The sequence below is a fragment of the Notolepis coatsorum genome, assembly GCF_963971535.1.
Source record: "Notolepis coatsorum genome assembly, chromosome: 11".
Taxonomy (NCBI): domain Eukaryota; kingdom Metazoa; phylum Chordata; class Actinopteri; order Aulopiformes; family Paralepididae; genus Notolepis; species Notolepis coatsorum.
In genome coordinates this window covers 90,352,970-90,378,454 of record NC_140175.1, presented here as the reverse complement: position 1 = coordinate 90,378,454, position 25,485 = coordinate 90,352,970, and the positions used below count along the sequence as shown (strand labels likewise).

At 44.3% G+C, this 25,485-nt stretch overlaps 1 protein-coding gene across 1 annotated transcript; it reads right to left on the bottom strand.

Annotated features, from left to right (window-relative positions):
• Nucleotides 1-5,737: 5,737 nt before the first annotated feature.
• edf1 (endothelial differentiation-related factor 1) lies at nucleotides 5,738-12,370 on the bottom strand. Its single transcript, XM_084324559.1, has 5 exons — nucleotides 12,133-12,370; nucleotides 11,133-11,184; nucleotides 9,395-9,555; nucleotides 6,495-6,588; nucleotides 5,738-6,224 (listed from the first exon to the last, which is right to left on the bottom strand). Exons 1-5 carry the CDS (start codon nucleotides 12,208-12,210, stop codon nucleotides 6,163-6,165), a joined length of 447 nt encoding a protein of 148 aa, XP_084180685.1. The 5' UTR covers nucleotides 12,211-12,370; the 3' UTR covers nucleotides 5,738-6,162.
• Between the last annotated feature and the right edge of the window lie 13,115 nt (nucleotides 12,371-25,485).

Sequence of the window (25,485 nt, the reverse complement as noted above, 5' to 3'; positions counted from 1 at the left end):
CATTCAGCGCCAGCTAGTATCCCCATCCCTGCTCTCAATGGGCCATGCTTTAAAAGATAGGCATTTTCACGGTGCGTCACAATGTTTGCAGAGCTATATTCTATATTATATCTATGGGGACAATACTATGGCTCATTTGACAGTCACTATCTCTCATCCAACATGTAAAAAACAGTCAAACATTTTCATGTATACGTTCACGTGTTATCCCGTGGTGAATATTGTATAGTTTCAGAGTGATCCGGGCTTATTCCTGGAAGCTGAGTTATGGAGCGCTATGTGAATTTTGCTAACGCCGTTCGCGTTGCTCATCTGGACACGATACTATTTCCAAATCAAAGGTATATAATAGGTATTATGTTTCATCATTGATGCTCTGATCGTCAGCAATGGCATACGTTTTGAATACTACATACGTTGATCGTTGCGATCGATGTGAAATCATTGTAGGATCAACGTACGATTGACGCAGTCGTTCAGTATTGACACTACTAAATAAGATGTCATGCTAAGTTCTACAGTGTGACTTACTACTATAGGGCAGCGCATATCCATATATTTTCTAATAAAACAAGTCATTCGAATAATATAAGCCTACTGTATCGATTCATTATGCATGTTTACGTGTGTATGCACTGCCTTATGCATCATCACCAAGCTTTCTCCAATGGCTCTTAGATGTGCGCAAGCAATGAAATAAATAAATAAAACCAACAATAAATAATATCATAGAGAACAAGATGGTATATGGAATATTACAGTCTATTCCATAGTTACATCCGCTCAATCGGGTTTAGTTCTTATTAATTTATTTATTTTCTGACATGGTTCATTGAGTCATCATGACTATATACACACCGGTCTGTCCGACTTACGACTGCCTTTTTTCGAGTTCGTAAATCCTGCCAACGAATTGAGCTTACCTTACCTGTGTGTCTAACTTAGATATGTTCGATCAGCTTCTGAAGTGGACAAAGTGTGGACCACTTTACCCAATGTTCTGCCGTCTTAAAAGTGAGGGGAGCTCTTCAAGGCCTGAGATCAGTTTATATTCCAGTCAGGTTCAAAACCTGATGGAAAGCCTTTGCTTGTGAATGAGTGTGTGTGTGTGTGTGTGTGTGCGTGTGTGTGTGTGTGTGTGTGTGTGTGCGTGCGTGTAGTCTACTGCTGCACAGCTTAATACACCAGAACAGGTTGGGCGTGTGGTGGAATCTCAATTGGCCCCCCCAGGCCTAAACCGACCCCTTGATTCCCCCACCCCTCCCCCAGAGGTGCCCTTGACCCCCCCCCATGTAGCTTTCTGCTTCACATCACCCCTTCAAAACCACTGGCTACTCCTTTGTCATAGGTGGAACTATGTTGCTATGGTACTCCGACCAATGGAATGGCATTTCTAGAGGGGGGGGGGGGGGGGGGGGGGCAGCGGTCAGTCACACACACGCACACACATACAAACTTTGTTATCTGAAATTCACACACTAAACCGGTTGTCCATTATTCACATACACGTACTGACACATGCTTTTTGTTCTTCATTCAACGACACACTCTCACACAATGCATGCACACACATACACAAGGAGTGAGTCAGTCAGTCAGTCAGCCAGTCAGTCCATCAGTCAGTCAGCCAGCCAGGCTCCCCTCTTTTGTCTGCAGTGGACACAGGTCAGGTGGTCGCATGCCTCATTTCAGCAAATATGCAACCCGGCATTCTTCAGCACATAACTCAAAGAACAAAAGAAACAAAAGATGAAGTTGAAGACAAACTTTATGAAATTTGTGAGAGGTTTCATGTGGTAAAACACCACGTAAACACTGAACACAGTGGAGCTGAAATGATTTGACTGCCGTTTTTATTTTAAGATAAGATATTCCTGGGCGGCCTGGTAGCGCAGCGGACTAAGTGCTCGCCTACCACCGCAGAGACACTGGGATTGAATCCAGCTGTCAGTGGTACCTCCGGCTTGGTCAGTCGTCCCTACTAACACAATTTGCAGTGTTAGCGGGTGGGAAGCCGGTGGGGTATGTGTCCTGGTCGTTGTAAACAGCGACTCCTACTGGTCGGTCGGGGCACCTGCTCAGCAGGGAAGGGATCTGGGGGAGGTAGTGTGATCCTCCCACGCGTTACACTCCCCCAGTGAGAGTCCTCGCTGTCAGGTGAAAAGAAGCAGCTGGCTGACTCCTCATGTATCGGAGGAGGCATGTGATAGTATCTATCAACCCTCCCTAGGCCGGCAAGTGGGGGGGAAATGCGCGCAATGACCAGGAAGGGAATTGGCATAACGACAAAATTTGGATGGGAGAAAAATACGGAAAAAGGGGGGAAAAAATTTATTAAAAAAAGATAAGATATTCCTTTATTAATCCCCTTGGGGAAATCCGGGCATCCGTAGCAGCATGGGGGAGGGGAGGTACAAGTATGGGCAGGGTAATAGTACAAAGACTATAAATATAGGTAATACAATTTGATCTGAATATAGAAATATGAGAAAAGTAAACAGTGTAAACAATAATAATTAACTCTGAATATAAAATATGAGAAAAATAAAGGGTAAAGTCGGCCTATACATTCTTGTCAGTGACTTATAACAGTTGATGCAGCAGACTACTTATTTATTCAGAATAAGTGTCTACTTGGAAACAAGGAGAAAATAAACTGTGTAAACAAATGTACAGATGAGGGTCTGTATACCCTATTGGTTATAGTATATGCAGGGGTGTAAAGTACTTGAGTAATTGTACTTTGTTACAATACTTAAGTACTGTTTTGTGGGATTTGTACTTTACTTGAGCATTATTAGGTTTGTATACTTGTACTTTTACTCAATTACATTTCAGAGAAAAAAAACACACTTTTTACTCCTTACATTTAAAATGCAGACCTACAAAGTACACATCTCACAGGTGACAGGTCCAACTATTTTAATTAGTATATTTGTTTCTCTGGCCGAACTAACGTTAACGTTATTAATCCTCCGGCCGCACTTTATTTAAAAACAGCCAATCAAATCCCCATCAATGGAAAATTAACCCGCCCATACCCATGCTGATTGGTCCTTGTGCAAGACTAGAAAGCGGGGATCTTTGATTAAACACCTGCTATATCAGAAGAAGAATTTCATATCAAATGAAAACTTGGCCCACGATGGAATGAGTTTGAGACCCCTGGTCTATCCCTTGTAATAAAAAAGGTTTTAATTTAACTTTTTAGTACTTAAGTACATTTAAAAGTAGAACATGTTTGACTTTTACTCAACTGTGTTTTTAGCCAGATACTCTGACTTTTACTCGAGTAAGATTTTGAGACAGACAGTACCCATACTTTCACTTAAGTATAATTTCTGGGTACTTTTTACACCCCATAGTATACGTTACAATAAATATAGGCATATACTATGAGTAAAAGTAAACAGTACACAAAGTGCAGTATACACAAGGCACCCTAACTGGCATGATATAGGTCATACGTTGATGATGTCATTGCAGTTGTTTCATTGGATTTGCACGTCTGACCTGAATGTGCTAATGAGAGAAGAACTAACTTGAGTAGCCTAATGTCAGGGCCCGGGGTGGATCACAGAAATGTGTTTTGTCAAGAACTCGGCTAGTAAGCAGGTAGTTGCTGTCAACGCCAAGAATCACGTTCCAACATTGTTCAGATGGAGTTTTAAATACAGTGCTGTATTTTCCCAGGTATAAACAAAAGCAGGCCTGTACTGGCCTCCTCTCTCTCCAGTCCTCTGGTGTGTTGTGACACCATAATGGGTACGCTGTTAACCCTTGTGTGGTGTCCGGGGTCTGTGGGACCCGTTTTCAATATTTACCAAAAGAGAAATCATACAGTTAATAGTATTTTTTTAACCTGAGACTCGTTGGCCTTGTAGAAGAACACATTTTCACTGCACACTGTGTAACCTCGCCCCCGTACACATTTATATCCACTGGACCAGAAAGTGTGGACATTTTTGGTGAAAAAAAGTAAAAATGTTACAAAAAGGTTTTAACATTTTAACTAATCCTAACCTATGCTGCCTAATAGCACTTAAAATATGATTGGATTGTTGAAACGATTGGCAACGTTAGTTGGTGCCACTGCTGTCCTGTTCTAGCCTGGTTTCCCCTCACATTTATGGCTTGTGTTGTTTTAGTTTTTTAATACTATGTGTATTATAAATAATGAATGTATGTGTCACTGTGTACCTTCACTGTCTGCCTCCACCTGCATGGTTTCATTTATATTTTTCAAGATAAACATGATTCATTCCATTCATGTCTTGATTATAATGGATTATTTTCATATTTTATCACAAAAAACACTTATTGATCACTTAAATGTGATCTAGCAGAGGTAAATGGCACGTATTAACCATATATGCGGCCTAGATTGCATGTAATTGAGATAAAGTTAACATTTGTTAAGAACAAAAAATGTAACACCAGTTTGAAAGAAGACAAGACTACCAAATGCATCAGTATAAAGAGAGGACAGAGATTCTAGTATGTAACTTTAATGATTATGATGGACTAAGACTAAATGTATTCCTTCTGTTCTGGGTGTATCAATTGATGGATGACAGATATACATTTGTTCATGAATGTAAAACATTGCAATAAACGTAGTAAGAAAAACAGGTGTGCCCACCTACTCTGGATAATTGCAGTCAGTTTGTAACTTTGCACTTGTAGTTGAGACATTGCTCCGTATACTGTATTTACAGTGTTAGAGTGCCATCTAGTGGTTTTCTGTGAGATATATTATGTTTGCCTCTGAAGCCTTAAATTGTGGAGCCTCTATTCAGCTGTTTTAGTTTCTCTAACAAGTCTAACAAAGGAAAACAGCTACCCCAAATGCGTTGATGCTGAATACTGTAGTTTTAAGAGAAAATCAGTCAATGTAAATTGTTTTAAACACAGGCTTTTCAAAAGTGAACCCTTATGTGATAATCTGACAACACCCTGTTTTCCAATAAATCCCTTGATATCAGGGTAATCTCCTACGGCACACCCAAAATAGCTGCTGTAAGATTAGATATGCCACAAAGGAAGTTGGATTTCAACAGATTTAAGAGAGTTCCTGGAAGTTCAATTTAAGACTTTATAAGACCACTTTGAATAGGATTTAACACCCATGTTGTTGCCATACTGAAAAATAAGTATGAAAGAAGTAATTCCATACAAATTATACTGCTTACTTTGCAGCGCAGGTTTATTCTCCCCAAACACATTTAAATGTGATAGAGAATTTATCGCAACGTAACTTCCTAATCCAGAACATATTTAAGACCTTCTCAAAACTTTTGAAATTCTGATGATTAAATGCAAGACCCTGTTGGAAGGGAATCAGGCAAAATGACCATTCAGTATTTCCAATCACCGCCCTTGTGATCCAGGCCCAGGTCTGTATCCAAGATCTAGTATAAGTAAACGCAACCATAAAAACACCAGTACCTCTGCCAAACTTTATTTGAAGATCAAAACAAAGCATAGCAAGAAAACATCCATATTGTAGTGAACCTTGAGCCCAGTATGCAAGTGTGTGAAGAAGGCAGCAGTCGAGCACTTTCCAAAATGGATTATCGACCAGTCACACTGTGGCCATTTTGCTCTCACGACAGCTCGGGTCGGGTGGCATTACGCCCCGGTTCCCGCCCAAGCGAAAACGAAATGGCCGTTGTGTGACTATGGTCAATTAAGATCATGCTCTGAAAATGAGAACATTAACGAAACAAATACTTGGTCATGGTAAACGACACCTTTTATATGTTCTTTTTTTTATCATCTAAAAAGTATAAGTTATCATGCCAAAGCCGTAGCCAAATAAAAAAAATAAAAATAAAAAAAAAACATAAGAATGTAGCAAAACATTTCACAGCACTTTTTGGGTTCATGATGTTTTGCAATGCATTCAAATTCATTCATTGTTAGTTTTAAGAAGTCATTGCGGATGACCGTCGTCAATATACAGCTTGTAAAATGCAATGGAGCACCGTTGTCCTGTGGCAGGACACGGGTGAGATCAGCCCAGGTAGAGAAGAGGAGGGTAGGGGGGAGGAGGAGAAGGGGGGGTACTTGGGAGGTGGTGTGGGGGGGGGAGGGGGGAGATTCGGGGGTCTGTTGTAGGAGAGAAGGGGGAAGGGAGGGGCTGATTTCGAGGCTTTGTTCTCAATTTTTCCCAACTTTTGGCTCCAGGGGTAGCCCAATGTCTTTCCCACGCAGTTTCAACCCTGGGCGAGAGAGGTGGGAGACAACAAACCAAAGAGTCAGGAGTGTAAACCAGTTTGGTGTGTTTTACACCAAAGGACTAGATGTTAGCGGATCACATCTGAATACACAAAAGTCCAGGCCAATAAAAAGGAAAGCTATGGAAGATGAACTGGGCCTGCAGCACATAGTTGATACCGGTGATGAATGCCTTGGTTTGATATTTGAGACTAGACAAACAAGCTGGGTTTAAACAGTAACTACGTGAGTTGCATAATCCAAAGTGGCCTCACCAATTGCTCTCTCTATCTTGCCCATGACCTGGTTATTGGGAATGGCTTTCCCACACTCATAGTCAGCGATGACCTGAGGCTTCTCGTTGATTCTCTGAAAAACAACAGACATTACACATTTTATCGAGAATTTTTATTAAAAAAAATTAAATAAACTTGTGAAGAAAACCCCCAGTCACACAAGCTTAGCCTATGGAAGCATCACTCATAGATCTAGTTCTCATAAGGGTTGAACATGGTGGGACAGTAATAAAACTACTTTTCTGCCTTTGCTTGACTGTTACCCATTTTTCTCAGCAAAAAATATGCATGCCAAGCAGGGCCGGACGCGTGAATATTAAAGGCAACCAACTTGTGTTCAGCTTTTCGTTCAGCGTTTCTCTGATTTTTCAATCCACTAGCACACGCCCTTGCGGCAAGAGAGACGACGCGGCAGGAGCGCTGGTCGAACCAGCGGTGTTCTGTTGTGTGACTGTACTACAGCGGTGTTCTGTTGTGTGACTGTACTAAACTCTTCCACCACATGACCGACATTTGACATACAGTACACCTCCTATCTATGTTGGGATTATGTTTGGTCATGACAAAACAATAAAAATCGCTACTGTTAGTAATGCTGCCACCACCCACTTCAATGACAGAGCTCTCATATTTGCGAATGCATAAACTATATCTTAAATTATGGCGATGTGTCTAATATGGCTGTCGCGAAGTCATTGATAAGCGACAGCCATATTAGACACATAGCCATAATTTAAGATATAGTTTATGCATTCGCAAAATATGAGAGCGCGCCGCTGTCATTGAAGGGCTTCCTACAACAGAGCACCGCCGCTGCTGCTGCTGTATCAAGCCGGCGGCGGCGCACGAAAGCCGGGGATAAACCACCGCGTCGCCCCGCTGGCGCTTCAGGCTCAGCAGCCTCCACGGGCGAAATAACATAACGTTACAGTTCCACACTGATGTACAGTGAGTGTCTAATATGGCTGTCGCGAAGTCATGCCGCTCCCTCTGACAATATCATAATGATGCGTTTTCTATATTATATCCACAATCAGTCATCTAAAAAATTGTATGTGCTTTGATTAAACATGTAACCTACACCTACTGTAACTTACTGTACCTCTGCTTCCTACAGCACAGCAGGTAATGGCGTTAATCAATGGAACGCGAAACATAATAACGTTACGCTTTCTAGTTCAGCGCATTTCATAACTGTATGGGCTTTGTTTATACACAAGTGAATCTGGTAGTTGGTTGTTAAAAACGCGAAACATAATAACGTTACGCTTTCTAGTTCAGCGCATTTCATAACTGTATGGGCTTTGTTTATACACGAGTGAAACAGCAGCCCAACACAAGTGCGTTGGAACAGCAGCCCATGGTACACAATTGGTTGCCCGCGCTGCCGCTCGCTTGCGCTCCTTGGATTTCATTTGGGACGTGGGACTGCGCTTGCCTGCGCGTGGGGGCGGGGCCAATCAGAGAAAAGCCAAACACAAGTTGGTTGCCTTTAATATTCATGCGGGCCGGACTGGGGAAATCATTCAGGCCAGGAAACATTATAGCCCCAGTCAGGTTTGCGATCCGCCAATGAACACGCCAAGAGTCATCCTTCGCATCAAGAAATGCCTTTGTTATGCTAAGATGCTACTCGCGTTCGTCAATAATGTGAGAAATGGACCTATTCTCTTTTGAATTCCACAATGGACAGTCGAATAGTTATGATGTCGTGTCGTCGTCACGTTGTTACAGCAAGCCTCTTAGATTAGATTGTACTTTATTATCATTATATTTGCATACAACGAGATTTGGGACTCAAATTTAAGGTGCAGTTGTGTTGAATCGATCCGTGGCCGTTCCGTGACCGGGGACGCCTGAATTGTTCCCCAGACCACCTTTTCAAGTGGTCCCGGCCACGGAACGCGGCATTCATGCTGCACGACTTTTGGGGCAATCGTGCTCGGAAACGGCCCCGGGTCCCTAGTGTGAAAGCAACCTAAGTTCAGTGGCCTATCTGCGCAGGCCAGGCCACCGGGGAAAACTCCTGGTGCACCCGATGGCCAGTCCGGGCCTGCTGCCAAGAAGGAATATATGTCCTACAAGCATACTAGTCTGCTTTAGTCTGGAATATATCATGTGTATCACTAGGAGTAATGCTGCATTAGATTATAACTCAGGTGGGAAATTCTGACTTCCTACTAGAAGAAAAACTAATAAAATGGCACATCAACTCGGAGTTCCTAGTCAAAACTCGGGTATGATTTCGGAAATCCTACTCCAGATTCCTTAATGTGTGAAACGGTCTTCGTAAATGGGCAAAAACTTTGGCAGCTGTGCTCCGCTGAATGAACCGACGTCACTCATTCACATCTCCAGGCGCATTCACGTTTATCCTCATTTGCATACAGACACGCCAGCTTATTATAAGGAGGTGAGAGGGTCTGCATTGCATCTCTGCTGCTGTTGATCCTTGTATTACAGGGCTCCAGAGTGCGATTGTTTTGGTCGCACTGTGCACCCAAAAATCAGTGCAGTGTGACTGAATATTTTTCCTTGTTGCACCTCACATATATGTTGCACATGCTACGAAAAAATCGGTCTGTGCGATGAATGAATTTACTGCAGTAGCACCCGTGCTATAGCCCGTGTGTGAGGGGGGGGGGATTGCTATATTACTATTGCACTTTACCGTTACATTTGCACTCTGGTTGGATGCCAAACATATTTTCGTTGTATGGTACTTGTGCTATATGATGACAATACATTTGAATCTAATCTAGAATGTAATGTCGCCTAGATAATCCTGACAAACGGACAATCTATTTTAATTAAAATGATGACACCAAGTGTAATTCTATGCTTGGGAGCAAGACCAAGATTCCCACCACAGTACTCACAGTAGCCAGGTCTTTCTGGGTGAGGTTGTTGTTCTGACGCCCCAGCTGGATGACCTTGCCCACCTCCAGGGGAACCCTATGATGGTGGAGTTCCTCTGTCTCCCGGTCCAGCTTGGCTGTGTTCTTGGTCACAAGGTGCTGCTTATTCTGTCCTGCAGACCCTGTGTGTGTGGGGGGGGGGGATGTTTAGTTACATATGTCCTACTGTCATCAACCTTTATATATACTCAAAAAGACAATAATTATTGAGGTCACCCTCATTTTCAATGTCGTCAAGAGACTTTACAGACATTTCAATGCACACATTTCTACAATATAACAATAATAAATATTAATAACTATCTATATAGTATAAAATGAACATAGGCATAAAATCAGCACACAGATTGACAGAATAAAAAAACAATGCGTTAAATTGCAGACATAATAGGTATAAAATACAATAAAATTAGTGCAATGTAAACATGCAGACTTAATAATGGCATAAAATAAGTACAAAAGTACAATGACGCTCGAAGGCATCCCAGTCAGTCCCCCCAAAACACCCACACATCAATCCCTACCACATCCCCATCAAAGATGTCAACAGCAATGGTGAACATGTGTGGTATTTAATTATATAGGTGTGGGTGGGGCTGTCGGTTATAATAGATTTCAATGATAAAGGCCTTAGCTGTGGACATTAACACATCCTGCGCCAAAACCGTTGTAGAACGTGTTTCAAGGTCATGCTAATTCTGCCATTCCACGGCGTACAACGTTATTGAGATCATATTTCATTTTTTCGCCATGGTATTCAGAATGCCCTCACGGAGCCTGGTCTGATGCAGTGGGAGCCTGCACAACTCTGCAACGCTTCAATACTGCCGCCTGGTGGATGATCGGCGAGTTACAACCGGAAATGGATCTCTTGTGATCTCGGTGCACCGGGCAGATGCGTCCGGCACTCACATATTGTTGCGGGACTCTAGACACACGTCGTGTATATGGGTCGCTGCCATAACTCAATAATCGATATGATGTGGGCGTTTATTATGATTATACAAACCGGAAATGGATTTAGGAGATCACCGTCAAATAAGTGGGATCTTTTTCCTCCAGTCTCATCGGCGAACGGTAAGAGGACGCTGACGTCATTTTCAGCGTGAGTGTTTATTATTATTCATGCAAACTGCTCTGATCAATATATCACCCATACTACATAAAGCATTTACTGACGATCACGGAATTATGAACAACGCCCCCCCCCCCCCCCCCCCCGTTCATCCGCGCATGATCAGCCATAACGTTTAGGATCATGTACAGTTGAAATTTTTAATATAACATGTATCGGCAACAAACGGCAGTTGATAATCTATATATGCGTTTATGCCTATAACTCACGTTCCAGGAATTACTGCAGAAAACGATAAAAACATATTTATATTCTAGACAGTATTTTCGTATGAATCTATCAATGAAAAAGTATAACGTTCCTACATCCTGAACGATAGATAATCGATGTTGAATGGGCCATAGTAATGTCAATTTAGAAATACAATTTAAAAAGTTATAGCCCTGCAAAGAAGGTGAACATCTCCATAGGCTTAGACTGATGGCAGTGATAATACATTGATGGATAGAAGCGTGGCAGACAGTTAATGTGTTAAGAAGCTGGGTGGTTACAGTCAGCTACTATAGAGGACATTTTGCAAGTGAACAGCAGACAGGATATTTGTAAAGAAAAGAGAACATTTACATTTCTTGGTTGTCTCGAGATCCTCCCCACGCCTCTGAGCAGCAGTAATGGCCTAGAGAGAGAACAAGATGGATGAATACAATCCTGAGATGCATGTCATCATAGCATCAGCTAGATTAATTGGCAATGGCTGCATCGTGAACAGGAACACACGTATGATGTAATAACAAGTTTGCCTGGATGTTTATGGTTATTGGAGTTAAACAATTTAGTTATCTAGCTAACTAGAGGGCCAACAAAAAAAACAATAGTAAGGGGGCGTGACTAAAAAAAAAGTTCAAGCTAATTACAAGACAAATAAACACGTAACGCCAATCGTCATAACAAGTAACGTTAGAATAATAAGTCAAATGTGTAGGTGTCGATGACGTAAAATGGCTATTTCGGTCCACGTCCATCATGTAACGTTAGCAGCTGACTCGACCATTTCTGTCTGGAGGAAAGAAGGCCTTGAGAGAGACAGAAATCGGGGGTTTATTAAGTTAATAACGCAAAGTAATCTATTTTTAACCTGTTCATCAGGCAACGTTAGCTAAACTATATCAATAGTGCCCGTTTGTTTACTAGTTATGGTAACACTGGTGCTACACGTTTAGCAGGTCGAGTGGTTTGCAGTCTGTGCCTCGAGCAACAGAGCAGACGCCCCATCAGAGCAAATGGCTTTCAGTAGCTCGTACTAGTTTGCATTAAGAGTTAGCTAGTAGCCTCCCCTCCCGTGGCATGATGGCAACATGAGCCACACAACTGTGTGACCCATGATGTATCCCCTCTGCAGCACGGGCCTCCGTTTAACGCAACACACACTGCGGGCACCACGTGTGGACACTTTAAAGCACATAACCTTTTCAATATAGCTCACTTAATAAGCCTGGTACTGGTCGTGTAACTCATGTCCCCTTTAATCGTGTCCAGTTAAGTGACCCAAGTAGTTAGCTAGCTTGTAGCTTGTTAACAACAACACACTGGTAGCTAGCTAGCTAACATAACAACACAGCGTTACCTGCTTGGACTTGGACTGGGCAGCGGTCGGCCCCTTCTTCCTCAACACAGTCACGGTGTCCCAGTCGCCATCTGCCATCTTCCAGGAGGTTACTAGATAATAATAATATATACACAAATAAATTCGACTATACCAGCGTCAGCGTTATGTCTATGAACGTGTGGGGTACTTTTCTCTTAACTGAAACTAGACAACAAACGCTTCTTCTTCTCCAACTGTCACCCACGCGTACGTTTAACTGAAACTTTATGTGTATGAACGTGAGTAACAGAGTGGGGTATATCTGCAGAGCCGCAAGCCCAACGTCTGGGCGGGGCTTCGTGGCTTGGACTAGGTTTGAGGCGGAGCTTCGTGGCTTGGACTTGGTTTGACTGTGCGTGGGCGGGGCGTCGTGGCTTGTACCTTGTTTTGTACTACTGCGCATGAGGGGGAGGGGCTCTCTCGCTCTCTCTCTCTCTCTCTCTCTCTCTCTCCTTGTTTACGACATACACAACATCGTCTTGTGTTACATTTGTGATTGATTGATTGAAAACTTTATTAACAGATTGCAGAATGGGTACAATACAGTACAGCTCAATACACACAATTGTTAAGGGGATGCAGACCAGAGCGTAAACAAGGAGAAGAGAGCGAGCGAGAGAGCCCCCCCCCCCATCATCCGCATGCGCAGTAGTACAAAACAAGGTACAAGCCACGACGCCCCGCCCACGCACAGTCAAACCTAGTTCAAGCCAAGAAGCCCCGCCTCAAACCTAGTTCAAGCTTCGAAGCCCCGCCCGCCTATTGCTTAATAACAGCGGAGCAGTGCTGCCGTTGCTTCCACGTTTTCCCTGATTGGCTGCGACACGCCCCGCGGCAGGCGCGGCAACCGCAGAGCGGAGCGGCAGAGCTTGCGGAATTATGTAACCGCCCTAATCCGCCATGATTTTCATTCGGAGCTCAGCTCACCTGGCAGCGCAGCGGTCCTGCGGTCCTGCAGTCCGTTGTTGACAAGTTCGAATCCCATCAATTTTTTTTTTAACGTGTATTCTTTCGCCGGTTAAGGTTAGGCATGGTTAAGGTTAAGGTTAGGCATTGTTTCGGAGTTGGTTAAGGTTAGAACGGTTAAGTTTAGGCGCTGTTAAGGAGCTGGTTAAGGTTAGAGTTTGTCTTAGAGAATGGCAATATTCTTTCTATGGTTAAGGTTAAGGTTAGGCATGGTTAAGGTTAAGGTTAGGCATTGTTTCGGAGTTGGTTAAGGTTAGAACGGTTAAGTTTAGGCGCTGTTAAGGAGCTGGTTAAGGTTAGCGTTTGTCTTAGAGAATGGCAATAGACAGCCTATTTCCGCACTGCCGCTCTCCCGCGTTGCCGCGGTCACATGGTCAAATTGTCACATTCTTGCACTCCTCCGCTGTTAGAAAGCAACACGCGCCCCGCCCAGACGTTGGGCTTGCGGCTCTGCAGATATACCCTATTGGAGTAACAAGCCAGTGACAATGATGGCACAGCCAGAGCTACAGCGCCCTCTGCTGGCAGAACACCCTGGTATACACACACACACACACACACACAGCCAGAGCTACAGCGCCCTCTGCTGGCAGAACACCCTGGTACACACACACACACACACACACACAGCCAGAGGTACAGCGCCCTCTGCTGGCAGAACACCCTGGTATACACATACACACACAGCCAGAGCTACAGCGCTCTCTGCTGGCAGAACACCCTGGTATACACACACACACAGCCAGTACAGAGCTACAGCGCTCTCTGCTGGCAGAACACCCTGGTATACACACACACACAGCCAGAGCTACAGCGCCCTCTGCTGGCAGAACACCCTGGTATACACACACACACAGCCAGAGCTACAGCGCCCTCTGCTGGCAGAACACCCTGGTACACACACACAGACGTAGCTACAACTGCACGTGTTACAAAGTGTTGATGAATGAATGAATGAATGAAAACTTTATTTAACAGATTGCAGAATGGGTACAATACAGTACGGCTCAATACACACAATTGTTAAGGGGATGCAGACCAGAGAAAGATGTTTATCTTGTTAACATCAGAGTCCCCCATTTTCAATTCATAGTGACATTTATGACATACACAACATATATGACATCATGACATGTATGGCATAGGGACATACATGACATACAGGTGGTATATAGTACTGTTACATTTGTGACATATATACGATATGCAAATATACAGTAGCCTACTTATGAGGGCCGACGTTCCACTCTACTGGTTAAAGTAGCTTACTCATGAGTAGTACTTTCGTTGATAAAGAAAAATAATGTCCACAGTGTAAAACAAAGATATCCAAATGGTTTATTTCTCTTCCACAGCGAAGTCTTTCTTTACACAAGTGGTCCTAAAGCTATTTTCCTAAATATTCACGTTACTACTACAAGGTAAGAAAACTGTATTTTCCCAGTCTCCAAAATCACAGCCGACTCGACACATGAAAATTCCTCCACACTGGAAAGCCGTAAATCAACTTGCCGGCTCTTTCCACAGCAAAACGGTAGGCTTGGCACCTTGGTTGAGAAATGCAGGCTTCAGTCTATGTTGTTTAGTCTATCTGTTCAGTCCTGTTCAGTCCTGTTTCAAGATGTACACTGCTGCTCTTCTTCTTCTTCTTCTTTAGATTTCCGGCAGTGTAGACGCATCGTGGCGTATTACTGCCCTCCACAGTTCTTTTGATGAGCTTGTCGTGGAATATATTATCATGTTCTTATATATCTGTGTTGAGATATCATGTTATACAGCTTGACTTTCAGTGTGACCAGGTTGACTGGTTAATGTGTGTATGTCTCTTTAAGAAGACTCCAATGGACTAACATCTCGCCAGTCATAACAAAGTTGTTGTTGCTCCCAGTGACTGAGAACCATTTTTGTTTACCTTCGTCATCATATCTGATATATTATGTTATGTCTGACAACTGTGTATTTAACATACGTGTGAACAGCGCTCTGGGTCAGTCTATGGCCAGACGCTAGTGGGTTAACATATTGTATCTGACTATAGACTGTCCTCATACGTGGCCACGGTGAAATAACCTTTCTTCTTATTGTTAAATAAACTTTCTTCTTACTATTAATAATGAAATAATGACTCAGAATGATTTGTAAACGGCTCATCGTTTAGTTCTTTAATATTTCCCATTACAGATGGCGACGAGAGATGTTTTTTTTTAACCGATGGGTGTCGAGGTCGGCCGCCAAACGGACTCTGCAGAAAGGGTGAATCCTGGAATTCCGGGGGAACGCTGTCTCGAGGCTCCTCCGTGCAAGACACGGAGGGGAGAGAACCAGCTGCGCCGTCCGCTTGGCTGTCACCTCCGGCATGGACCTTGGGGACGCGTGATAAGGAACACTCGGTGAGCTGTTGACATTCTGATTTCTGTTTAAAACATTTTTGTTTTTAAATTTATAATTAGAGGTCTAAACTAGAACATGGTGCCGGTCAGAGCTATTTTTTAAATGTATATTACTATGTGCTCTGCAGTGGTTATTTTTTCATTGTATTGGTATATTACTGTGCTTGGTAGACTGGCGATGGTTTTTTCTATAGTTTCTCAATCTTGGTACGGGGTGCGGGGGCCTACCACGAGTATAATAAAAGATGTTGAGTTCAAGTCTGCATCCCGAAGAAGAGGGGTGGGGGTTTTTGGGCTTCAAAATTAAGGGTGGTCCTGGGAGAGGATTTTTTTTGGGGTTTTAAAAGGTCCTTTGGAACGCTGTGAATAGGTGATCCTGCCGTAAAGGGAAAAAGAGACAGTATGTTCCACAGGGGTTGATTATCTTTAATTATTTTACCTGGTAAGAACTAGGGTATAAGGGTACTTTCTCATGGGGTCATGGACAAGGGAGGCAGTGTTCTGAGGGTTAATTCCATTTTTATTTGTCTGTACTATAAGGTTTTTTTTTCTCACAAGAGGCGGGAACGCAGGACTGTGAGTCGGGAGAATTTACCTATGTTTTTCAGACCTACCGTCATTTGCCATTCAGTCTGTTTTGACCTGTTCAGTACTTGCATGTTTAGTAGTTGCTAGCAACGGCGATCATCTAATTTCATGTGACCTGCAGAAATCATTATGACCTGTTTGCCGACGAGACTCTTAGAGACGTTGTTTTTTGTTGTCATGACTTAGGGAATCTGCTCTGCTCGTTGGAGCTGAGATGAGGTGCTATAGAATGTCCTAACTTCAAGCCTGGAGTGGACCCTTTCTACCGTTTTAGTGTGTAACTGTCTATAATGTGTGATAACGGGCAAATATTTTTTAAGCGTGGCTGAGAAAAAAAAAAAAAAAAAAAAAAAAATAGATTGGAATAGTGAGATATACAGTCAGCTGGCACTCACATCTCTCCTTTGTATCTTCTCTCCCACGTACACCTATGTATGTACCCCTCTCCTTTGTAGTTTCTCAGGGGGGGTCCTCCATCTCTGTGCCAAACAAATGACCGCCGGGCCCTACTGACCACTGCCCCAGTGAGAGGAAGCTGTTCCCGGAGAAGCATATACCTACCAGCCTGCTCTAGCCTGCAGCTGGCCTACTGCTCAAACTGAGGCAGAGAGCTGTCCAGCTTGCTCCACTGTTACTACCAGCTAAACAGCTGGCCCATCACTGGCCGAATCAATTGGCCGAAGATGAAGAACTAAGAGACAGTTCAATCCTAACTGCGATTCATCAACAGGCTTTTAACGTCGGAGGATAAGACAGTTAGCCTGTTTTCAGTTGTGAAAACGAACCAGGGACAGTGCGAGAGAACAGACCATCTGCAACGACGAGGGAACCATCAGACTGGATCGGCCCGGGGGGTGTTTGGTGGCGGAGAGGGGGGGACCTACCTGAGATGCAACAACTGATTAAGAGGCAAGTCTGACCCACATCACATTACATTATCTCAGAAATTTTGTTTTGGGAACACTGCGTTCCAAACAGTTCCAAACACTCACAGCAGAGAAAGTGTTAGCAAGGTTGTTGTGTTTTTTGCCTCTGCATTATGTTTCATTAATTTTGCAAGTTTTTTTTGGTTTGTGCCATCTCTTTGCTCTGGGGAGTAGCAGCCTTGAGTCTCTCCTCTGCGGGGGAAATTGTTATTGTTCGGCAAAATACTTTCCTGGGTTTTGTTGTGTTCTTTCCAGCCTGGTGGTTGGTGATATCTGTATTCTGCACCCTTGACCGCCCAGAGCCTGGACACTGTGTTGTGAAATCCCGACCATCCAGACAGGGGTTTTGCCGGAGACCACCTGTTTACCTGTCATCCGTCATCATTCATTGATGTGTGGATTTCGTTCTCCCTCTAGTGACTGTTTTTAGATAATAAAAATAGTTTTTGCTGAGTTATTATAATTTGTGTTATTTTTGGTTTAATGATGATACTATTTTTTGTTGTATTTATGAAGTGATAATGATTGTGATTAATATTATCAGAGGAGGGAACTGTCGTGGAATATATTATCATGTTCTTATAGATCTGTGTTGAGATATCATGTTATACAGCTTGACTTTCAGTGTGACCAGGTTGACTGGTTAATGTGTGTATGTCTCTTTAAGAAGACTCCAATGGACTAACATCTCGCCAGTCATAACAAAGTTGTTGTTGCTCCCAGTGACTGAGAACCATTTTTGTTTACCTTCGTCATCATATCTGATATATTATGTTATGTCTGACAACTGTGTATTTAACATACGTGTGAACAGCGCTCTGGGTCATTTTATGGCCAGATGCTACTGTGTGAACATGTGTCTCTGACTGTAAACTGAACTTTCATTGTGGCCACGGTGAAATAAACTTTTCTATTATTAATAATGACTCAGAATGATTAATGTAAATGGCTCATCGTTTTGTCCTTTAATATTTCCCATTACAAGCTCTTCTTCTTCTTTCTTCTTTTGACTTTCCCGCCCTCCTCAGTTCTTATACTACGCTAGTATGGTTGCCATAGTATGGTCTCTGACCCCTTTCCCTTCACCATCCTGAAGTGCAGCTACCGCTGCTACTTCTCGGCCAGGTCCCCCTCAGTGATGCACTCACTGCCCCCTGAGATCTGACTCTGGCCTTCTTGGTCCCCTACAATCCCCTTATTTAACGCACCATTCACTTCCTCCCACTTCAGACCCTCCATACCCAAGTGCAGAATTGCCTCTTTAACTACCAACTTGATCCTTTCCGTTCTACTCGTAACTAAAGCTGTCGCGTTAACCACTCCTGCCACAAAGGCCACAATATTAAATGTCTCCTCCCACACCCTCTTTTTAACCTCCTGCTCCACCCTCTCCGCCGAATGCCTTTCCCCACCCCCCTGTCCCTTATCTTGATCTCCCTGACCTACCACCCTAGCTGCCTCCGCATACGACATCTTTCCTTCCCTTCTCACGCTCTGAACCTCTACCTCCCTCTTCATCACCTCACAACCCCTAAACGCTACACTATGCCCCCCACCACAGCTACAACACTTCGGCCTCACTCCCTCTCCACACTTCCCATATTCGTGTTCCCCACCACACCTCGCACACCTCAGCTTCCTCCTACACGCGAAGGCTATATGGCCAAACTCCTGGCACCTATAGCATCTCAGCGGATTCTGAACAAACTCCCTAACCCTATATGCCATATACCCTACAAACACCTCTTTAGGAACAACCTCACCCTCAAACTGAATAACTATCGTCCCTGTCGCCTCCTTCTCTGCACCTCTCTTCATCCTTTCTACCCTCTTAACTTTCCCATTACGTTCGTTACTCCTCAACTCTCTTAACAGCTGCTCTTCACTAACCTTGATTGGAATCCCAGTGATTACCCCCTTGCAACCACCTCCCCTACTACGACTACTCTACAGACATTCACTTTGTCAATGCTCTTCATTTCCCTTGCCTTCTCTACCTGCACTACACTTACACACCCTATAAACAAGTTCCCATCCCCCAACACCTTTCCGTACCTCACCTCTCCTAACTGTGCTCTAATGAGTTTTGACAGCTGACCCGGCTCTATATTCCTAACTCCTTCTTCTCCCTCAAAGCGCACCACTACATTCAACCCTTCTGCAACTTCCTTCCCTCTACCCTCATCCTCTGAACCACTCAAGCTATCTCCCCTCACTTTCTTCCTCTTACTCCCCTTTCCCTCACTTTCCCTACTCTTCTTCCCCACCTTTTCCCACCCTTCTCTCTCACTCTCCTCCCCACTATACTCCATTCTGTCACCACCCGACTCCTTCCCTTTGCCCTGGCTATTCTCACCCCTATCGCTGTCGCTCCTCCCCTCCCTGAGTGCTTGCGCCTCCTTTTGAGCTCTCGCCATGATCAAGTTATACTCGTCAAGGCTCAACAATTCCCACTTGATGTCACTCCCCTTCATGTCACCGTTGCCGATCAATCCATCTCCACTCCACTCCACAGCCCACCACAATGAGATCTTGAGAGAATTCAGAGAATAGTTGACTATATATAGATACACAAATGTTCTAGAATGTTTGGTTATGACATCATACAGTGACATTGTTGAAGTCAGAGGTTCTATGTAGGATTGTTAGTAACTGTCTAACTGCATATATAACTGTTTCCACTAGAGGGCGCTCTAGGCGGAGCCACTCAAGACACCACCAGGTGGCGAGTATAAATAGAGATGTCTCCTCCTACTCTACCTCTTTCCCCCCCAGCCTCTCAGTGAGAGGAGACCTCATGTGCTGCTGCTCATACCATGTGAATGAATAAACCACGCCGCTTAAAGGCTAAAGATAGAAACCATGCCTCTTGACCACATTATTGTCGCCCTATAGCCAGATTCTGTCAACAGGTTATGGGCCCAGATCACGCCGGGGCGAAATAATAAGGGTAGCAAGCTTAGCTAAAGTATAGGCTAGGTTAGCGCCAGGAGCACCGCGTGGCTAGACGCTAGGCCAACAAGAGCTAAAGCTACGCCTACCATCAACCAAGAGGATGGTGACCAAGGGAAGGAGCAAATGGCCCTCATTCAATGGAAAAGCAGAGGACTACGAGCTCTGGGAAGAGCGCATGCTATGCTGCATGCACGGTGCGGGACTGAAGGAGACGATCTTGACAGCCCCCACGGGAGACCTGACGGCGGAAGAGCAAGCCCTGGACGACCAGCGTAACGCAGACGCGTACTGTGAGTTAGCGCCACTGCTCGACGACACCAGCTTGGGGCTGATATTCCGCGACACTAAAGACAAAAGGCAGAGAAAGCCTGGAGGTGTTGAGAGAGCATTACTTCGGGCGAGGAAGACCCCGAGTCGTGGCCCTCTAAATAGCACTAACGGCCCTGAAGAAGGGGCACACCGAGACTGTGACAGAATACGTCAACAGAGCGGAGCAGATCACAATGCCATTGAGGAGTGCAGGAGAAGCACCAAGCGATGGGCTAATGATGGCGATGATGATGAGAGGACTACCGGAGCTGTACAAACCGTTCACACTCCTGGTAACACGCGGTTCAGCGGACATGACGCTGGGACAGTTCAAGGTCAAGTTAAGAAACTTCGAGGCCTCAGAAGATACCCACCCAGCCGCCGCGGAGGCGGGAGAGAGGGTGGTAAAGGGAGCGACGCCAAGGGAGAGGACCAGGACCACGGCGGAACTGGCGTGTTGGCGATGCGGAGAGAAAGGCCATCGGAGAGGCGACTGCACAAAGACTGTCTGGTGTAGCTTCTGCAAATCCACGGGGCACACAGACATGCGTGCATGAAGAAACACGACCAGAGCGCGCGATACGCGCATGGACAAGATGACGGCCATGGACGAGACGGCGGCCACGGACAAGATGGCGGCTACGGACAAGATGGCGGCTGTGGACAAGATGGCAGCAGCGGACACGATGGCAGCGACGGTCGACGTGAGACAGATCGAGACGACGCCCGGAGAATAACGGGACAAGAAGACTTCGCTTTCGGGGCGCGGACAGCGTGCATCGCCAGGCCGGCACAGCTGCAGCGGGCCCAGAGGAGGGGACTGATCGTGGACACAGGTGCGTCGTCCCATCAACGACAGGAGTTGGTTCAAGAACTTTGACAACACTTTCCACCCGGAGAGGCACAGCATGGAGCTGGCAGACGGGAAGCGCACCTACGGGTTGGCGCAAGAGAGAGGAGACGCACAGGTATGCCTCATGGACAGTGGGGGGCGCCGGCGTACGGTGACGTTAAAGAACGCTCTCTACGTACCATCGTTCCCACAAGGACTATTCTCTGTAATAGCTGCTACTGCAAGCGGTGCCAATGTATTCTTCGATAAAGGTACAAATGATCTTGTAGAACCTGACGGTACACGGTTTGACATAAAGATGTACCAGAGAATATATTATCTGCAAACGGAGTGTAATGACAACGACAAGTGTAATGATAATAATGATATGTGTAGCGTGATGGCCAGTCATGATATTCAGACATGGCACGAGATTATGGGTCATTGTAATTACGAGGATTTACTGAAACTTCAAGCAGTGACAGAAGGCATGCACATTGAAGATGAAAAGCGTAGACCTGACAAAAATTGTGCAGTGTGCAAAACGGGGAAGTTTACTCAACGAGAAACAGAAATCCCACAGAAAAAGTAAAGGTACCACTTGCATTAGTTAACACGGATCTAGCCGGTCCAGTAAGCAACGAGTCCATAGGAGGTGTACAGTCTTTTACAGATGTGTGCACAGGAGCAGTGTTTGTTTACTTTCTCAAAGCAAAGAGTGACACACTCCAGGCCACGGAGAAATTCCTGGCAGACGTAGCCCCTTATGGTAACGTAGGATGCTTGAGGTCCGACAACGAAACCGAGTTCACAAACAGAGAGTTCCAATCACTGTTGAGAAGGTACAAGATAAGACACAAGACGTCACGTCCATATCCCCCACACCAGAACGGAGTGGCAGAGAGGAAATGGCGCACCCTTTTCGAAATGGCTAGGTGTAAGCTAGTAGACAGTAATTTACCTAAGAGCCTACGGCATTATGCGGTGCAAGAAGCCGCTTAAACCAGAAACAGGTGCTTTAATAAGCACTCGGTCACCACCCTGTATACAGCACTGACAGGAAAGAAGTGTAATCTAGCCAGAATGCACCGATTTGGATCAGTGTGTTATGCGTACCTGCAGGACAGGGGAAAGCCAGAGTCCAGATGTCTAAAAGGTCTCTTTGTAGGGCACGACAAGGGAAGCCCCGCTTTCCTAGTTTATCATCCCGGTAAAGGGAGAGTGCAGAAACACATGCTAGTCAAGTTTGTCACAGAGACAACATGTGAGAGCGAGACACAGACAGAGGAGCCAGAGCTGGACTCCAGAGTAAGGTGTGTAGAAACAGAGACACATCAGCCCAGTGTACTTAGCACGGCAGTGCAGGCAGACAGTCAGCCACCCCCAGAGGGCGATGACGAGGAGCACCCTAGGGTGACGTCTAGTGCCCCAAGCAGTGGGAGGTATCCCTCAAGGGAACACAAACCCCCAAAGTATCTGACAGACTATGCCCGAAAAGGGAGTGACGAGGATGACAGTACACTTACCACCATTGATTACTGCTACAGGGTAGTCAGTGGGGTACCCCCGACCTTTAAAGAGGTCACATTGTCCCCCGAATCAAGTAAATGGGAGAGCAAGGGATGAGGAGATGAGGTCCTCAGATGACAACCACACCTTTGCTCCAGCCAAGTTACCAGAGGGCAGACAGACAGTGGGAGGGAAATGGGTGTATTCAACCAAGTTACCAGAGGGCAGACAGACAGTGGGAGGGAAATGGGTGTATTCAATCCAGGAGGGTATTGAAGGCCACGACAAATACAAAGTATGGTTTGTAGCTAATTGCTTAAATGCTGAAGGAGGGTACTCCATGTTTAAATACTGAAGGAAGGTGGCTACACTGCTTAAATGCAGGAGGATGAATCCAGGTTTAAATACCTGATTAGAGTCCATGTTTAAATACTGAAATGGATCCTATGTTTAATTCCATGTTTAAGTACAGAGGTGGATGATTTACCATGTTTAAATACAGAAATGGATCCCATGTTTAAATACACAGGTGGATGACATACCATGTTCTCAATGATTTAATTATGTGGAAAAGATCCTGAGATGTTTTGACGGAAGTAAGAGATGTATAGAAAAGCTGTGGGTAGCCTCATTTGTTAGACAACCTGTACTCGCCCTGACCTATGTTTTGTAGTGAGTAAAATTGTCACAGTATTTTGCTGACCCCACAGAGAAGCATTGAACTACGTCAAAAACATATTTTTCGTTATCCCAGAGGTGCAGCAGACGAACAGCTGTGTTTCAGAAAGGGCAGCAAGGGTTTAGAGCTTAAAGGCCACAGTGATACTATCAGCCTGTGAAGCCGAGTATATGTTTCTAGCTATGACAATGCAAAATGTGTTTGTCTAGAACAACTGCTCGAAGTGATGGAGATAAGATTATGAATATATTGCTTAATATGTAGTAGGTAATTGGAATGTATTCTCTATACCGAATATTGTGTTTTTGAAGATGAGGGACGTTTTGTCAACATCATTTAAAAATGATGGACACTATGTATATATGAAGACTGTTGTTTATGAGGGCAACCAGGGAACCATTGTGATTGCTAGGAACCCAGTGTGCCGACATAGATGTAAACATGTCGATATAGAAAATATCATCTCATCAGATCTGTCATCAGAGAAGAAAGAATGACACTGATTTATTGTCCAAACGGACGACAGGGTAGCAGACACTATGAGGAAACCTGTTCCAAATAGAAATTGAAGAGATTTGCAAAGGTCATGTTTAATGTGTAAATATTGACTGCCATACTCTATTGATGTTTTGGATTCTATTATTTCCTTTGTAAAATGTTTTTCGGAGAAGTTATCCAGTATGCTAATAAGTCAGAGGTTCTATGTAGGATTGTTAGTAACTGTCTAACTGCATATATAACTGTTTCCACTAGAGGGCGCTCTAGGCGGAGCCACTCAAGACACCACCAGGTGGCGAGTATAAATAGAGATATCTCCTCCTACTCTACCTCTTTCCCCCCCAGCCTCTCAGTGAGAGGAGACATCATGTGCTGCTGCTCATACCATGTGAATGAATAAACCACGCCGCTTAAAGGCTAAAGATAGAAACCATGCCTCTTGACCACATTATTGTCGTCCTATAGCCGGATTCTGTCAACAGACATCACAAAGGTTCTAGAATGTTTGGTTATGACATCATCACAAATGTTGTAGAATGTTTGATTATGACATCATACTGTGACATCACAAATGTTCTAGAATGTTCTATTATGACAAATAAGAAGGTTCAATGACTTTATCTAAATCCAATCAATATTCCTAATGCCGTTTCAATGTAAGGTTATACAAATAAACATATAAACATTCATATAATACAATAACCTAAATATATAGCTTTGGCTCCTACAGTACTGTTACCCATAGATCCTGACAGAGAGTATATACATATGATGGGGAGGAGACTGTACATTAGGAGGGGGTGGGTGGGTGGGAGAGAAATATACATACGGTGGGGAGAGAATATATACATACGGTGGGGAGGAGACTGTCCTTACGGTGGCCAGTTTTGAATTGCAGCCTCCCGTAGGTGCTCTTTAAGAGCGGTTTTGAATGTGGGTAGGGATTCACATTCCTTTACAGCTTTGGGTAGGGCGTTCCACATTGATGTGACATAATTTGCAAAACGTGTTTTGTCCCTTGTTTGAGCCGAATCTGAGTTTAACATGATTTGTTGAGCTCCCTCTGGTGTTGTGGTCGTGGTATTCACTGACCTTTGGGAAGTATTTTGACATGTACATGGGTACCTTAGTCGTATAGTGTATCTTGTAGACCAGGCCCATTGCAAGTTGCTGTACTCTGTCGTCTACTCTAAGCCATCCTAGGTAGTCTAAGTGGGCAGGGGTGAGGTGGGTTCTAGGAGTAAGGTCAAGTAGTAGTCTTGATGTTGCAGTCCTCTCTAATTGTTACAAAGACACAGCAGCGTTTATCAAACAAACGGCACTTTTTTCAAGCATTAATGTTGATTTATAAAAGTTTGAAAGGTAGGTGTTGGAATAATACAAAAAATACTTAATTTGGCAGTACATACGGCCGTATATACGCAGCAAGAACAGAGAGAAAGGCTCAGCTTCTTCCCTCAGGCCATCAGAGCAATGAACACTGATCTCTCTACACATAAGCACACATGAACACACACATAGACACACACAACACAACATTCTGCACTCGCTCACACACAAACGCACCATAGGTCACTTTAAACACACAAGAAAAGGTCACTTTAAAGGAAGGGAATAAGGACACTTTAAGAAAATAACTTGTTGTGATTGTTGCATAGTATAGTTAGTAACAGCAAGTAT

Excerpts from the sequence above, each read along its gene's own strand:
- edf1 (XM_084324559.1), bottom strand. The coding sequence starts at position 12,210 with ATGGCAGATGGCGACTGGGACACCGTGACTGTGTTGAGGAAGAAGGGG. Across the intron at positions 9,556-11,132 it reads TCTCGAGACAACCAAGAAAT|GGTCTGCAGGACAGAATAAG; the intron begins GTAAATGTTCTC and ends CCACACACACAG. Across the intron at positions 6,225-6,494 it reads CAAGATAGAGAGAGCAATTG|GGTTGAAACTGCGTGGGAAA; the intron begins GTGAGGCCACTT and ends TCTCTCGCCCAG.